At 46.7% G+C, this 15,026-nt stretch overlaps 1 protein-coding gene across 2 annotated transcripts in view; it reads right to left on the bottom strand.

The window, feature by feature from the left end:
- Positions 1-12,792, bottom strand: part of LOC147890642 (uncharacterized) — a 53,938-nt gene extending 41,146 nt beyond the window's left edge. For both annotated transcript variants that reach the window (XM_087390682.1, XM_087390683.1), the window contains exon 1: positions 12,242-12,792. In XM_087390682.1, the coding sequence (XP_087246808.1) occupies positions 12,242-12,781 (540 nt within the window). In that variant the 5' untranslated portion in view covers positions 12,782-12,792. The remainder of the gene's footprint in view (positions 1-12,241) is intronic.
- Positions 12,793-15,026: the final 2,234 nt, after the last annotated feature.

The raw sequence follows: 15,026 nt of genomic DNA, 5'->3' as shown, positions 1-15,026 counted from the left end.
GCCCAAGAAAGCCCTAACTGCTGCTCCTGTCTGCTGTAGCTTTGTTGTTCCAGAGAATATATATTGATGATTGCAACACCTTGCTGCCCTAGAAGACAGCCAAGGTCCAGCTTCTAGGTCTGCAGCACACCTTCCACTCTCCTTCACCCCCAGTGTGAGGCCCAAGGGAGTGGCTTTTGGCTGCTCCTGTCTGCTCCTGCTCTTGCTGAATGTTGGATATGAAATGAGGCCTGAGGCCTCTCCTTTTATAGGCCCTCAAGGGCCCCTTGTAGTAACCGACTGGCAGCCCCTTAGTGGCCGACCAGTCTGCTCAAAACTGACCCATTGTGGGGTGCGCCATCTGTTCTTGCTGGAAAACCCTGCACAATCAGGTTGCTGCAGGTCCCTGATGTCCACGTGTCTGCCCCGTACATCAGGAGCTCCACGACTTGCCAGGTACCCTTCTTGTTAGCCCATTGGCCCTGTCTGGATAGCTGCCCACATGGCAGCCTGTGTGCTGCCCATGTGGCAGCCTCTACCTTTTGCTGTGTGCTGCCCATGTGGCAGCCCCCATATCCCTTGGTCTACCTCCCCCATGCTCTCCTCATATGGGGGCTTACAAATGGGGAGGGGACCTTTCCAACACTATTGTCTTCTGCCCCCTTGTCCCCTCAAATCTGGGGCTCACACGTTCTCTCTCCTCTCTCCTCAATGTGTGTGTGTGAGGTGTGCTCTCTCTCTCTCTCTCTCTCTCTCTCTCTCTCTCTCTCTCTTCCGTTCATTTCCGCTGCACTTCTCACATGGTATCAGAGCCACGGTTGGCTTGAGATCCGAGGGGTGAAGGGAGTGTTGAGCCAACCTACAGAGAGGAGGATTTGGGGTGTTGTTCAGAGGTGTCTTTGAGGAGGAGCGTATTCGAGGAGTGGACTGTTCGGGTGATCATCAAAGGGGTGACTTTGAAGGGTGTTTTCAGATCAGAGAGGAGGTGTTTCCAAGGCCTCCCTGGCTCATTTGCCAGGGGAGTTTTTGGGCATCCTTTACAGGCTGCCTTCCCTGCTTACCTGTCCAGCCTTTGGGGACCTTAAAGGGACTCTTAACCTAGGCTAAGACCTAAACTATAAGATGGAAACACTTAACCTACTGTTCTCCAGTGGGTACTAGTGAACAAGAACTGACTACTAACTTGACCTAAGGCTGAGAGACTGACCTACGTAGCTTGTGCCTGACTGTCCCTGGACAAGGGCTCACAAGGGGTCACAGCATACGACAAAATCTCCTATCTAGGAACTATAATGCACTTGTCGATGTAGCCAATGTGTCACCTTGCACCCAAGTGCAGGGGTGCATGTGACAGGGGCTTTCTTGGTGGAAGTATGTACAGTGTTATTATAAGCAAACTCTAACATGGGTAAGAATTCTGGCCACCTTCTAGGTTGGTCATGGACATAATCTCGAAGTAAAGTAATTATGGTTTGATTGGCATTCCCACTTTGTCCATCTCCTTGAGGATGGAAGGTTGTAGTTGGTTCCGAGATTCTCTAATAGGGCTGTCCAAAAGTTGCTAATGAAACAACCATCATTATCGGATACAATAGATTTTGGTAAGCCATGTAACCTAAAGATTTCCCTAATGAATAACCTTGCTGTTTCAGGAACACACAACTCCTTTTTACAGGGAATAAAATGAGTATGTTTACTCAGCCTATCTATAACAGTGAAAATCTGCTCAAACTGACTAACCTTGGGGAAACCTAACACAAAATCCATTGTAATGTGTTCCCACCTTTCTGAGGGAATAGGCAAAGGCTGCAAAAGGACCAACAGTCTTACTTGTGTCAGATTTAATGCGCTGATATACGTCACATTGTTGAACGAAGGTTGAAACTTCTTTGCGAAGTTTAGGCCCATGGAAGTACCTCTCAATATTGTCCACGGTCCCTCTAATGCCTCTATCCAGAATATGGACTCACATGTAACTCACTCTTGACTAGATACCGAAATGTTTTGGGTATACATATGGCACGTCCCAACAATAAGTATCCATCCATGATGGAATAAACCTCTAAGCCCCCGAGCTCGTTACGCTGAATCTTCCCATAAATTTCAGCAAAGTCCTCATCTAAAGGATAAGCTTCAACCATCGCTCCTAATGATTTCTCCTTAATCACAGAAATGTGCTTAACTTGGGGCCGTCTACTCAAAGCATCACCTACGACCAATATTCTCTTAAGCTCCTCAAAAGCTACTTGGTGAACCTCTCCCCACTCATACAAGAAATGCTTCTTCAACCAATCTGTTAGTGGAGAAGCAAGATGTGCAAAATTATGTCTTGAAAAACTCACTCTTCTTGGTATTTAGGAACAATCAATCCTTCCTTAGGAGCTCCATCACCTTAGCAAGGTGATGCTTATGCTCTTCCTCAGTCTGGCTGAAAACTAAAATGTCGTCAAAGAAGACTATGACAAATTTTCCCAAGTAGGGTCGCAAAACCCTTCTCATCAGCCTACTAAAAGTGACTGGAGCATTAGTTAGGCCAAAAGGCATAACCAAAAACTCATAATGTCCAGTGAGAGTGCGAAAAGCATTTTATGTTCATCTCCAGCTTTCATCCAAAGTTGATGATAACCAGATTTCAAATCCAATTTGATAAAAACTTTAGCACCTTTAAGCATATCCAATAAATCATCTACTCTTGGAATCAGATACCGGTTCTTAATCGTAACTTTATTCAAAGCACGGTAATCTATATACATACGATATGATCCATCCTTCTTATTGATCAATAATACAAGTCTCCAAATGGAGAACTGCTTGGTCGAATCAGACCTTTTTGCAATAGGTCTTCAATTTGTTTTTCTACCTCCTCTATTTCTATCCTGTTCATCCTGTATGGGGCTCTACATGGAGGAGAAGCTCCTCGCTCTAAGTATATGGCATGATCATCTTCTCTCTCCATAGGCAATTCAAATGAGTCATCTCTTGAAAATCGATCCTCGTAAGCTCTAAGGAACTCATTTCTCTCCTGATCTTCTTTTGAGATATGAAGATCTCGTGAATCCCATATATACACAACATTACAATCTACCCCTCTTTTTACCAATCTTTTCACTTGGGTAGGAGTAATCAATGGAATTGTATACACGTCTCAATCCCTATGATCCTTATGTTTTCATCCTCATGTACAAAGCAACAATGATGAGTATGAGAATGAATAGCAGGGTTTAAATCATACTGCCATGGTTTACCTAGAATCATGTCAACGTCTTGTAAAGGAGCTACTAGAAAATCCCTTCGATCTCTATATTTTTATATACGTAAAGGGATATTCCATACTATGGATGTGTCTTCTTCATCATGTCTCCTAAAAACTCTTGAGAGTGGCATGTTTTTTATAAGTTCTGGTTTAAGATGGAGTAATTTTACCAATCTATCACTCACCAAGTCATAATTACATCCATCATCTAGGAGAACCACTATTCTCTATCCATTCACGAATCCATACACCTTAAAAAGATCATGAGGCCCAAAAGTTAGAAATTACCCAACAGAGGGTACACGCAGCGGAAGACTGATAGTAATGCCCAGGAGCTCACACAGTGTGCGGTGTGGGTGTGGAATCACAAACTTCTTTACTTATGTGCATTCAATAGGTGTGCAGACTCATCAATAGACAATGAACCAAACTAGATAGAGAAACCACCAAATAATATATTTCCGTCCACAACTATGGACACAATACAAGAGAGACAGATCCAGAGTCCCACCAATGGTGTGGTCCTCTGATCTTACCACAAAGTCCTTCTCCTATCTGCTGGCTATCTCTAGACTAGAGTCCGCGTGCTCCACCTCGAGTGTAAGTAAACTTTCTGTCTAGAATGATCCTCTCCACCTTGCTGTCTGGAAACCAGCCTAGGTGGGCAGCCTCCTGGCTAAGTCTACAGCCCTGCTAGCACCTCTCTATCCTCCTGAATGTAGGTTAAGAGGGTGGCTGCCTGCTGCTCCTTTCTGCTCTGGATCTGCTGCTGCAAGTGATGATGAAATGAGGCCTGAATGGCCTCCTTATATAGACCCCAAGGGGGCTGGTAAAAACCGACCAGCCTGGTCTGTCTGTGGCTGGTCCAGCCCTATAAGGCACACAACCCAGGGCTTTCTGGCCCAAACTTCCAGGGCCCTTTGGCCTTCCTTTCAAGGCATATATCCAGCCTATAAAAGGCCTGTTTCCTGCCCACTGACAGCCACTTTTCCTGCTGCAGATCTGGGCCTGCACTCCCTGCAATGTCTGTGCCTCTGCCAGGCCCTCTTCCCGGCCACGTGTCCTACGCCGTACGGGTTCCTTGTGCTGGCTACTGCTTTGCCTTTTGCTACTGCAGATCCATCCTAGCTCCAGGTACCCACCATCTCTTTGATTCTTGCCCACATGACATCCAATCAGATGCCCATGTGACAGACACGCCATGCTCTCCTCATATGGGGGCTTACAGATGGGGAGGTGACCTTTCCAACACCCCCTCTCACCGACACATCTCAGCCCAATGCCAACACGTCGATGAAGATGCTCCAGTAACTCCCTGGTCGTAGTCCTCTGGAACCTTTCGGTGTCGAAATCTTTTCCTGGCTTTTCATCCAGTGGCTCCTGCTCCACCAGGTCCGGTTCCGCTTCCGCACACCATCCTCGTACACAGGTCCATCTCTAGTAGCACCTCCTGGTACCACCTCCTTCAGTCGCATTCCCGCCTCTGAACTTGAGCAACCCAGCCGTCACGATCTTCCAGTCGTCCCCCTCATAATGAGTGAACAACCTAGAGTCTTCCAGGCACCATGCTCTGAGGGTCTGTTTCAACCCGTCCTTCCTTTGGCAAGGTCTGCAACCAATGAATATTTCCAGATAACCTGGACCAGGAACTCTCGCTGAGTTCTCAAGCAGGTACTCTTCTGGCTTCAGTACTCTTTGTCCACCACCTTCTAGCAATCTGCGTCCAAGATTTGAAGAAGCACCAATACTTCCCCTTCTGCCTTCGAAGAAGGCCAATTCCTTCCAATCTCTAATCACCTGAGACAAATGAAGAGCAGAATCTCTCCACAGCATGCTATAAAGGCTCAAATGCAGAATATCAAATACATACCAGACTGTTGTACTACCTGAATGTTCGCTCTGAAAGCAAACCCTGTACCTCAATGAGGCACCCGCCAAGATCCTGTGTAATCCTGTACCGTCCCCTTCTGAAGTCCAGCATCCATCTGACCATGAGACCCCAGGACTTTCCATGGAATCCACCCTCATGTCAGTGTCAACAGCTACACACCTGGAAGGTACCAAGCGCTCCATACTGTCCTTCACCTTCACAAAGGCATCTGACTCCTCGTCGACCCACATCTCTATGTCAGACATCCTTACTAAGACTTCTGGATCAACATATCTGACCTCGGTAACACTCGGTGATGTCACCAGGAACAATTCTTCGATTACCACATTAGCTTTGGCCTTTCCCTCTGAATCTGAGTCAGACTCCTGTTTGTTTTTCAGATCCGCCTTTTTCTTTCTGTAGTCTTTTGCAAAATGTCCGGGCGTATCACAATAGAAACACTTCTTCTTGTGCTTCCTCTTCGAAATCCCCTCGTCGTCAGAGTCGTCTTTATTGGACTTGCCACAGTTAGGCTTGCCCTTTCCTTTCCCAGCAGAATCCTTCACCAGCATCGCCTTGTCATCTTTATCCTCGCTGTAGAGCTTCTCCCGAGCTTCCTCCTGTAGCAGTAAGGGACACAACTCCTCAAATGTCAGAGGTTTGGTCCTCTGTCCTGCTGTCACAGCCATAACAAAGCTCTTGAAACTCCGAGGCAGTCTCCTCAGTACCATCAAGGCCAGATGGCATGAGTCTGTCTTCTGACCAATCGCTGCTAGCTGATCCCGCACCACCTTGACCTTCGTCAAATGGCTATGTACCGTATCGCCTTCTTCCATATCAAGATTGTAGAGTTGATGCTGAAGAAGCACGATCCGGGAGGTATTATCTGTCTCGTACAGATCCTTCAGGGTGGCCCACGCCTCTACTGACGTCTCGGCCAGCTGGATATGCGGAAGAACAGAGTCCGCCGTAGTCCCTATGATTATTGCCAGGGCATGGGCATCTCTTTCTTCCCAAGCTTCAAGCTCTTCTCTGTCTACTGCCATGAGTACCTTCCCTTTACTGTCCACCATGTCTTCCGGCTTCGACTCCTCTCCCGTGGTCAGCTTCCACAACTTCCGAGCCACTAAATGACTCCGGATCATCACTTTCCAGATCGAGTAATTAGTCCCGTCCAAGTTCCCAGACTCTCCAAAGTTAGGGCTAAAGAGGCTGTAGATGTCGACATCTCTGCTGTATATACCACACAACAAAGTCAACCAAACTCAAATTCAGTAAACCAGAACTCTGAACGCACCTGACTGAACCTGAGTCACCCTCCTTCTCACAAGGGCACAATCCTCCAGTCGTGGAAGTCGATTCCCTAGAGCTTCTGAATCAGGGTCGTCCTTCAGCAAGGTCCCTGCCTTCAGGCTCCCACACCTGTGAGCCTCCTACTTGGGCTCTGATACCAAGTTAGAAATTACCCAACAGAGGGTACATGCAGCGGAAGACTGATAGTAATGCCCAGGAGCTCACACAATGTGCGGTGTGGGTGTGGAATCACAAACTTCTTTACTTATGTGCATTCAATAGGTGTGCAGACTCATCAATAGACAATGAACCAAACTAGATAGAGAAACCACCAAATAATATATTTCCGTCCACAACTATGGACACAATACAAGAGAGACAGATCCAGAGTCCCACCAATGGTGTGGTCCTCTGATCTTACCACAAAGTCCTTCTCCTATCTGCTGGCTATCTCTAGACTAGAGTCCGCGTGCTCCACCTCGAGCGTAAGTAAACTTTCTGTCTAGAATGATCCTCTCCACCTTGCTGTCTGGAAACCAGCCTAGGTGGGCAGCCTCCTTGCTAAGTCTGCAGCCCTGCTAGCACCTCTCTATCCTCCTGAATGTAGGTCCAGAGGGTGGCTGCCTGCTGCTCCTTTCTACTCTGGATCTGCTGCTGCAAGTGATGATGAAATGAGGCCTGAATGGCCTCCTTATATAGGCCCCAAGGGGGCTGGTAAAAACCGACCAGCCTGGTACAGACTGGCCGACCAGTCTGTGGCTGGTCCAGCCCTATAAGGCACACAACCCAGGGCTTTCTGGCCCAAACTTCCAAGGCCCTTTGGCCCTCCTTTCAAGGCATATATCCAGCCTATAAAAGGCCTGTTTCCTGCCCACTGACAGCCACTTTTCCTGCTGCAGATCTGGGCCTGCACTCCCTGCAATGTCTGTGCCTCTGCCAGGCCCTCTTCCCGGCCACGTGTCCTGCGCCGTACGGGTTCCTTGTGCTGGCTACTGCTTTGCCTTTTGCTACTGCAGATCCATCCTAGCTCCAGGTACCCACCATCTCTTTGATTCTTGCCCACATGACATCCAATCAGATGCCCATGTGACAGACACTCAAACCCTAGGTTCACCCCCCCCATGCTCTTCTCATATGGGGGCTTACAGATGGGGAGGTGACCTTTCCAACACCAAAGGTATTGGTGAATGGACAGCATTCACTATTGGCTCAATAGTCACGGTAGATTTCGAGGGTGACAAGGTAGAAGCCTCACCCTCCTGCTCGGATGCCTTGGCTTTCCCTTTTACTGAATTCGTCTTGGCAATTTTAGCCAAGAGAACAGGACACTTATGCCATACGTGCCCTGGCTTATGTTTCTTACACTCCAAACATTTTCCTTCCTTAATCAACTTCTTCTTCTCTTCGTCCGTCATAGAAGGAAATGGCACCCATCCAAGACGTGATTGGCTGTTCACATTCCTTACAAGAGCTTTACCCTTCCCTTTATTATTCTTAAACTGGTTTGGTTTCCTAAAAGTGGGTATGTTGTTGGTTTTAGATGTCCCTCCTTATTGAACGATTTACGAGGATTCAATTTCCTCTCGGCTATTTCAGCCAGCTTAGTGAGGTCTTGTGGTCGGGTTAAACATTTCAACCGCATATCTTACTTTTGGGCTTAAGGCTGCTAAATACTTCTTTCTCCTATCTTCCTCACTCTTTTTAAAACCTGACTGTAAAATCTGCATTACTCTCATTATCGAACTGCCTAAACCTCTCCCAACGAAAGGTTAGGGTTCTCTTCATGCCTTGGTGTCATGAAAGTGGCTTTTAGTTGCTCCACAAACTTAGCCGATTCATGAATAGGCTCTTTTCCTGTTTGTGACAAAGACCAACACATTAGAGCATCCTTTTACAGATGCAATGTAGCAAGAGCAAGCTTCTCTTGCTCGGCCTTGTCTTGATGAGCAAAGTATAGCTCAAAATGGCGAATCCAATTGAGGATTTTGTCAGCCTCCCTTGCCCCATCATATTTGGCAAACTCGATTCTCTCTCGCAGTTGGAATTTGGATCTCTTAGAAGGGGTACTCAACTCTTCATCCCCAAAGTTTAAAGTCCTCTTAGTCCCTAATCTTGTCATAATGGACTGTTCAATCATATTGCTAAGCTAGAAAATCAGCTTATCAACAAGAGTCCTCCTCTCTTCCTCTTGCACTTGGATTATAATCCATGTGTGCTGGGTTTCGAGTTGAAGGCGTAAACTCATCACCTTGTTCTTGGCTAGTCTCATTTTTTCTTTCATCACGAAAGGAGAACTCCCTATCAAAAGGTTCTTGAAGGAGAGACTGTTGTAAATCTATTTGTGGGTTATCATACTCAAGATGTGTGTAACTCTCACCTAATCCATCCTCTTCAAGAGGCGGTGAAGGTGTTATTTCTCTCTCGGTCTTCAGCCTTCGACACTCCCTTGAGGATTTCCCTCGGGGGTTAAGAAGCTCTTCGTTTTCCTCTCCGCCCCCCCACTCGTAGCCTCTCCCCCCCCCCTCCCGTAGCCTCTCCGCCCAACAGCCCTAGCTCTAGCTCTCCGCCCCCCCTAGCTCTCCGCCCCTCCCTCTTGTAGCCTCTCCGCCCCCCCTCCCGTAGCCTCTCCGCTCCCCCCTTCCCGTAGCCTCTCCAGCCCCCCTCTCATAGCCTCTGCTAGTCCCCTCCCCCTCCCTCCTGTCCGTACCTGCTCTCGCTCCCGTCCGTACCTGCTCTCGCTCCTATCCGTACCTATACCGGCTCCCGTCCGGCTCACGTCCGTACCTACTCCTGTCCGTCCGTACCCGTACGCTCGTACCTGCTCCCCCTAGCTGGTTGTAGCAAGCTCTTGAATTAGGAACCCCTAGCTGGGCTGAACCCCCAGCCCAACTAGGGGTTAGCTCAGCCAGGGGGTAACAGGAGATATGGCCAACAAAGCATGGCCCAACCTACCTTCCTCCTCTTCAAAAACCCCTTCTACTCCAGCAGCCTCCAGTAACAAAGCAAGATACTCCACAGTGGGAGCCAGGTTGCCTTCCCCGTATGCACATATATATGAACGAGGTGGTCTTTTTAACCCCTAGCTGGGCTGAACCCCCAGCCCAACTAGGGGTTAGCTCAGCCAGGGGGTAACAGGAGATATGGCCAACAAAGCATGGCCCAACCTACCTTCCTCCTCTTCAAAAACCCCTTCTACTCCAGCAGCCTCCAGTAACAAAGCAAGATACTCCACAGTGGGAGCCAGGTTGCCTTCCCCGTATGCACATATATATGAACGAGGTGGTCTTTTTGACCAACCAATTCTTGGATATCATGAACAAATTTACTTCCTACAGGATCGAGTGAGAGAGCTGAGGATGCAGCTAACGGATGCCATAACTAGAATTCAAGTCTTGGAAGGACCTAGTAAGAAGGAAGTCATTGACGAGATTATAAAGTCATGCAATGCTTCCCCCCCTACCCCCTAACTAGTCTCTGCAGTCAAGAATCTAGTTCATACTGAAATGCAGACAGCCAAGCAAGAAGTGACTGTGGAGTTTAATGCAAAGGTCAACAAAGCTGATATTCAAGAAGAGATTAAAGAACATGCAGCTAGAAAGAATAATGCTTTGAAAATCAGAATTGGGGGGCATCCAGATGAATGGTATAAAGAAGATGAATCTTTTAGTGATACCTCAGCACATGTCCAAACAACCATTCCTACTGTTGATTGGACAACTGATGCCAATGACAATCCCGACAACCCAGATGATGACGGTGAAGCTCGAGTAGTTCATATCAGTCAACGTAATGGCCATGCTATCATTACGTTCAACTCACGCGACATACGTATAAAAGTTCTGCGACAATCTCACAAGCTGAAAGGGACGAAGATACGGATAGCCGAGGAACTCACCAAGGCTCAACTGAAGGATAAGGCAAAGGAATTAGCAAAGGTTCGGGCTGCCAGGAAGGATGGTAAATAGGCAGTCTACCGGGACGGGATAGCACTCATTAGAGAGTTTAAATCAAAACCAAAAGACTCTCAGTCTTAAACTGATGTAAGGCCAACTATATATATGTGTGTATGTTTTATCTAGGCTACAATATAGGTACTATCTAAATAAATGGAGCTGCTTTTGCACTCCTTGGGAGCTGCCCTGCGCCCTCCCTAAGCTGATGTACTAGATGGATTTCATGTTGTCCCATAGACCTCTTGGTCTCCCGTGGACGTTAATAGACTTTCTTTCTTTCTTTCTTTCTCTCCTTCGGATAATGAAGGAAAAGGAATAAGTTCATTGTTATATCTCCCTTCCCCTTTCATTCTTTCCTTTTAGTAATACAAGAGAGAAAATGACTTGCTGTAATTTCAAAAAAAGGGTTTATTTTACAGCAAAAGTCAAGTGTTGTAGAGTTGGTGGTACTTATTCGACTCCCGCTTCCCTTGTGTCCAAAAAACTCTTCAAATGACCTTTTCTTTCCTCTCGGCTATTTCAGCCAGCTTAGTGAGGTCCTTAAGCGTGGTCGGGTTAAACATTTCAACCTCGTATCTTACCTTTGGGCTTAAGGCTGCTAAATACTTCTTTCTCCTATCTTCCTCACTCTTTTTGGGTAACTCTTTTCCGGTAACCCTAAGAAAGCAAATGTGTGCAATGCATGCAGAATTTGAATGCCAATTGGCCCTCCAATGGGGAAGAGCGCCCTCGTGAGAATACTTCTTTCTATTTCGACCTACATGCAAGGTGGGAGAGAAAAGGCGGATCAATGCAATGTGGTAGAGAGAATGCTACGTGAGATTCACACTAAAGGTGATACCCTTTCATTAATGTCCCTTGAGATGACTCAAGTTCCATCTTCCCATTTACACCTACCCTTATCCTATGACCCATGCACCTACCATTCAATGCACTCTAATGCACCCTTCCCTTTTCTATTGTCCCTAAGACCTAGACACGTGTGTGCACATCTTTATTACTAATCATTGGCCAATGTTACATAGTTTTGCGGTACTATTTACACTGCTTGATCGATCATAAATACAAGCATATTACCGCACCATCAAATTGACCCCTAATAATAATAAGGTTCTAATGACTATTAATTAACTTAGCATAAACATATGGTCTCACACATACAAGTCCACACACTCAGAAATACTTGAGCATCCATTTATACAAAGGTCTTCGTACTGAGTTTCTATCGACACTTCGGAGGTGAAGGGCAAACTCAACCGTGACAAAGGCTAGCACTAAAGGAGAAGGCTAATCAAAAAGTAGTCCACATTCTCTTCATTCAAGCTACAACTGCTTGTGAAGACTATGCATTTTAGGTTTTGTACTTTTGATATCAGACATGCATGATTAAAATATTGTTGCCATTTGGCATTTTGTTACTTGTTTGATGTTTCAGCCTCCATGTAGGAGGTAGAATATAGCATTTTGAATGTATGTGTGCTGAACGTAATCTTGAATGTGAGTACTAAACCCCCTTTTTAACCCCCTTGCTGACGTGGCATTTCCCCATTTCAGCCCTCCTAAAAATGCAGATACGTTCCCATTTCTGTCTCCGTTTCTGTTTTTCCTAACTATGGAATGAATGCAAGCACACGCCGCTCCTTGTCTATCTGACACTAAACCGTGAAGTAGCTGTCGTATCCTAGACTCCAGTGAATTTGTTGTTTGTCAATCCCATTTCAGATATAGCAAATGGAGTTTGAAGTTGATGACGGAGGATGCTTCATCTTTGACCATGCAAACAAAACCATGAGCTGACTGATCCAAAAAGTGAGTTACCAGGTTTGTCTTGCCATCCCCCGTAAGGCATATAGGAATAAGTCTTGACTCTAAGTTGGGAAAAGAAGTAACAACCTTTTGTAACAGATCAGGAAGATGTTGTGACGCCAAAATGTGGCATACGCGGGATATATGGCGCTGTTCAACCCCAACGCTCTCGATAAGGGCACCAATCTGTCGGCCAGGCCTCGTTTTAGCAACCTTGTAGACCTGTTGTTGGAAATCTACGTGAACAGCTGGTGTGTCGGAGCTCCACAAGGCAAGTTGATCAAGCTCGCCAGCTGCATCGATGAGAGACTGGACAGAGGCGGGAGCTTTGGACGAGATGAGGAGTGCGTCGTCGTAGGGGAGCCCGGATTCCGAAAGCACCCGTGCAAGAGCAGTGACAGCCTGCTGGAATGCATTAGGAGGGGGAGTGGAGGATGCGTCATGGGGTGAAGCTGCTGCATGTGCTGCGCAAAAACGAAGAGGAAGCAAGGGACCAACGAGGGGCGAGGGAGAAGAGGTCGAAAAGAAGATGTGGGGTGTAGAGCGTGCAGGGCAACGGGGCAAAAACCATGACGAGGCAAGGCATGCTTCATAATGTGCTCCTTGCACGAGGAGGAGAGTCTCCATGGGACACTACGTAGTCTCCCCAAATGCTAGCTCCTTAAGGACGAGGAGAGACTCATGGGGCACTAGATAGTCTCCCTCTCCAAGAGACCACGTGTGCCCGAACTTGTGCAAGCAAAACAATCGGTGGTTCCGGAACTCGCTAAGCCCCTCTACTTCATAAATCTTGTAGCATTTCATCTACCTCCTCAATTCTGTCCGAGGATGACATATAGCCATTTCCTGCACAGCAAACCCGCCCAAACTTGAGCCACGCAGAGGCTAGCACCCGAGTGAGATGTGGACTCCAACTTGGCAGTCTATGAAATCGTCTCTAAACGAAGATTATGTTTTGTACACCCCCATTGGTCCCACTCACCGCAAGGTACTGGGCAGCATTCGATGTGTAACCGCCCTTAGGGAGGTTTCACAAACATCCGCCCATGCCTCAAGAATAGTGGCGTACTTCCACTTGACAGTCTTTGATAAGCCATACAAAAAGTTTTTGTTGTCCACTAGAGAATTTGATGGGCGACCTCCCCAAGCTACCCAAGCTACGGACATCTACAAGAATGAGCCATTCAACCAAGAATCATTTGCTAGCTCAACAAACAATGTCCACAACTCATCAAACAATCCGGAGGATGTGCAAAAATTTGTGAATCCCCCATTATTTGGTTTTGAACTTTAGGGGATCCACCAAATGCATAGCTCGTGGGTCTCCTAGAAAATGCCTCACTCATCAACTTGTGGGAGTCATTCCAAGGAGTGTTCTATATTTGTAGATAGGGAAACCTTAAACTTTCCACCTCACACAGTTTTCCTATAATTTTCCAAGTTTTAAGGGCAAAATATTAAATAAAACATGAAAAAAATTTTGAATTTTAAAATTTGAAAGATAAATCTCTATAAATATATTTGTAAAATTAAAGTTTCATTGTACATACTTTGATGAGTTTTTGTGAACATTGATTAAGAGTAAGGACTAGCTTGCCCACAATCTTCACCATTGTCTCAACTGCAATAAATGTTCTAGTTTTGGATATGGCTCATGCCAATTCGGCCAATACGATAACAAGCATACAAAATTTTATTCGTGCTAACATTTGGCATTGTTGGATTGGCTTACAAAGCCACTTGAGGCCACTATGAAGAGACGACTCACACAACTACAACAAAGGAAAGATAGTTCATGTCGACTTCGGGAATACATGCTCACAACAAAGGTGGTCGCCACAACGCTTCATCTCCCTTATGATGTCAAAACTCGCTGCCCCAGTGCCAAGTCCAATGATATGGTGTATTTATTTGGCAAGAAATCCGCACAAGAGTATCTCCTCAGTAGCCTTGCCAACCCTACCCTCATCCCTTGCTTCAAGTTCTTTCTCGAACTGATTTGTTTGCAAGAAAAAATAGCTAACATCTCGATTGCTACAATAGGGTGGTTGTTGTAGGCGTGGAAGGGAAGCCCATGGCATGGGCACGGCTATTCCTAGAGCACTTCCTCAACGAGGCAAAACTCCTCGTAGAGCAAAAGAATGCTCAAAGCTGCATCGGCCAAATCTACTCAGTCTTGTTTCCCTGGTCAATACTGGAGTTGGAGATTCCACCAATAGGCAGTGGACTGGAGTCCAACCCAACAACGACCTCCAATGCCATGAAGCGCCGCTCAAAGCACACATTGAAAAAGAAGACCAAGTGCACCAGATAGCGACCCGGACTAGGCCATTGACTTCGAGGCCTTCACCGATGATGATTTTGAGCCAATCACCTCCTTCCCCTTGCCCATTGGCCTTGAAACTATGGCCTTCTCTCATGTGCCTCCCTCAACTCCCTCAATGAGCACAACCGTGCTAGCACCCCTCCCTCTTGTTTCAATTGCCTCGGCTTTCTCATCCTATCTGGCCATTTCTTCATCTATTCTTTAGACAATTGTGTCCCTCCCTATTGCCTTTGTGTCTATTCCTCCTCCCTTGACGACCGTGCGGCTGGTATAAAGACCACCACATGGGTGATCACCAAGCTCAGCAACCCCATCAAGATGTTGTTCAAGAGGAAGGCCCAATAAGTCCCCATGACAGAGACATCCGCCACAACTGCCAAGCAAGCGCTCAAGGCCTAACATGAATTAGGAGGCACAATCAAATCTCACCATCACATTGCCTCCCACCTAGTTGGGCATCCCAGTTGAGTTCACATGTCTGTCCCCGCTCACTAATGTTGAGGTGGTCTACTTCCATGCCTAGTACATCAATGAATACTTGGTTGT

This window comes from Dipteris shenzhenensis, chromosome 19, assembly GCF_047967505.1.
Source record: "Dipteris shenzhenensis isolate YYH24624 ecotype China chromosome 19, Dip_SZ_1.0, whole genome shotgun sequence".
In the NCBI taxonomy this organism is placed as follows: Eukaryota; Viridiplantae; Streptophyta; class Polypodiopsida; order Gleicheniales; family Dipteridaceae; genus Dipteris; species Dipteris shenzhenensis.
This window is presented reverse-complemented; position numbering and strand designations above follow the sequence as displayed.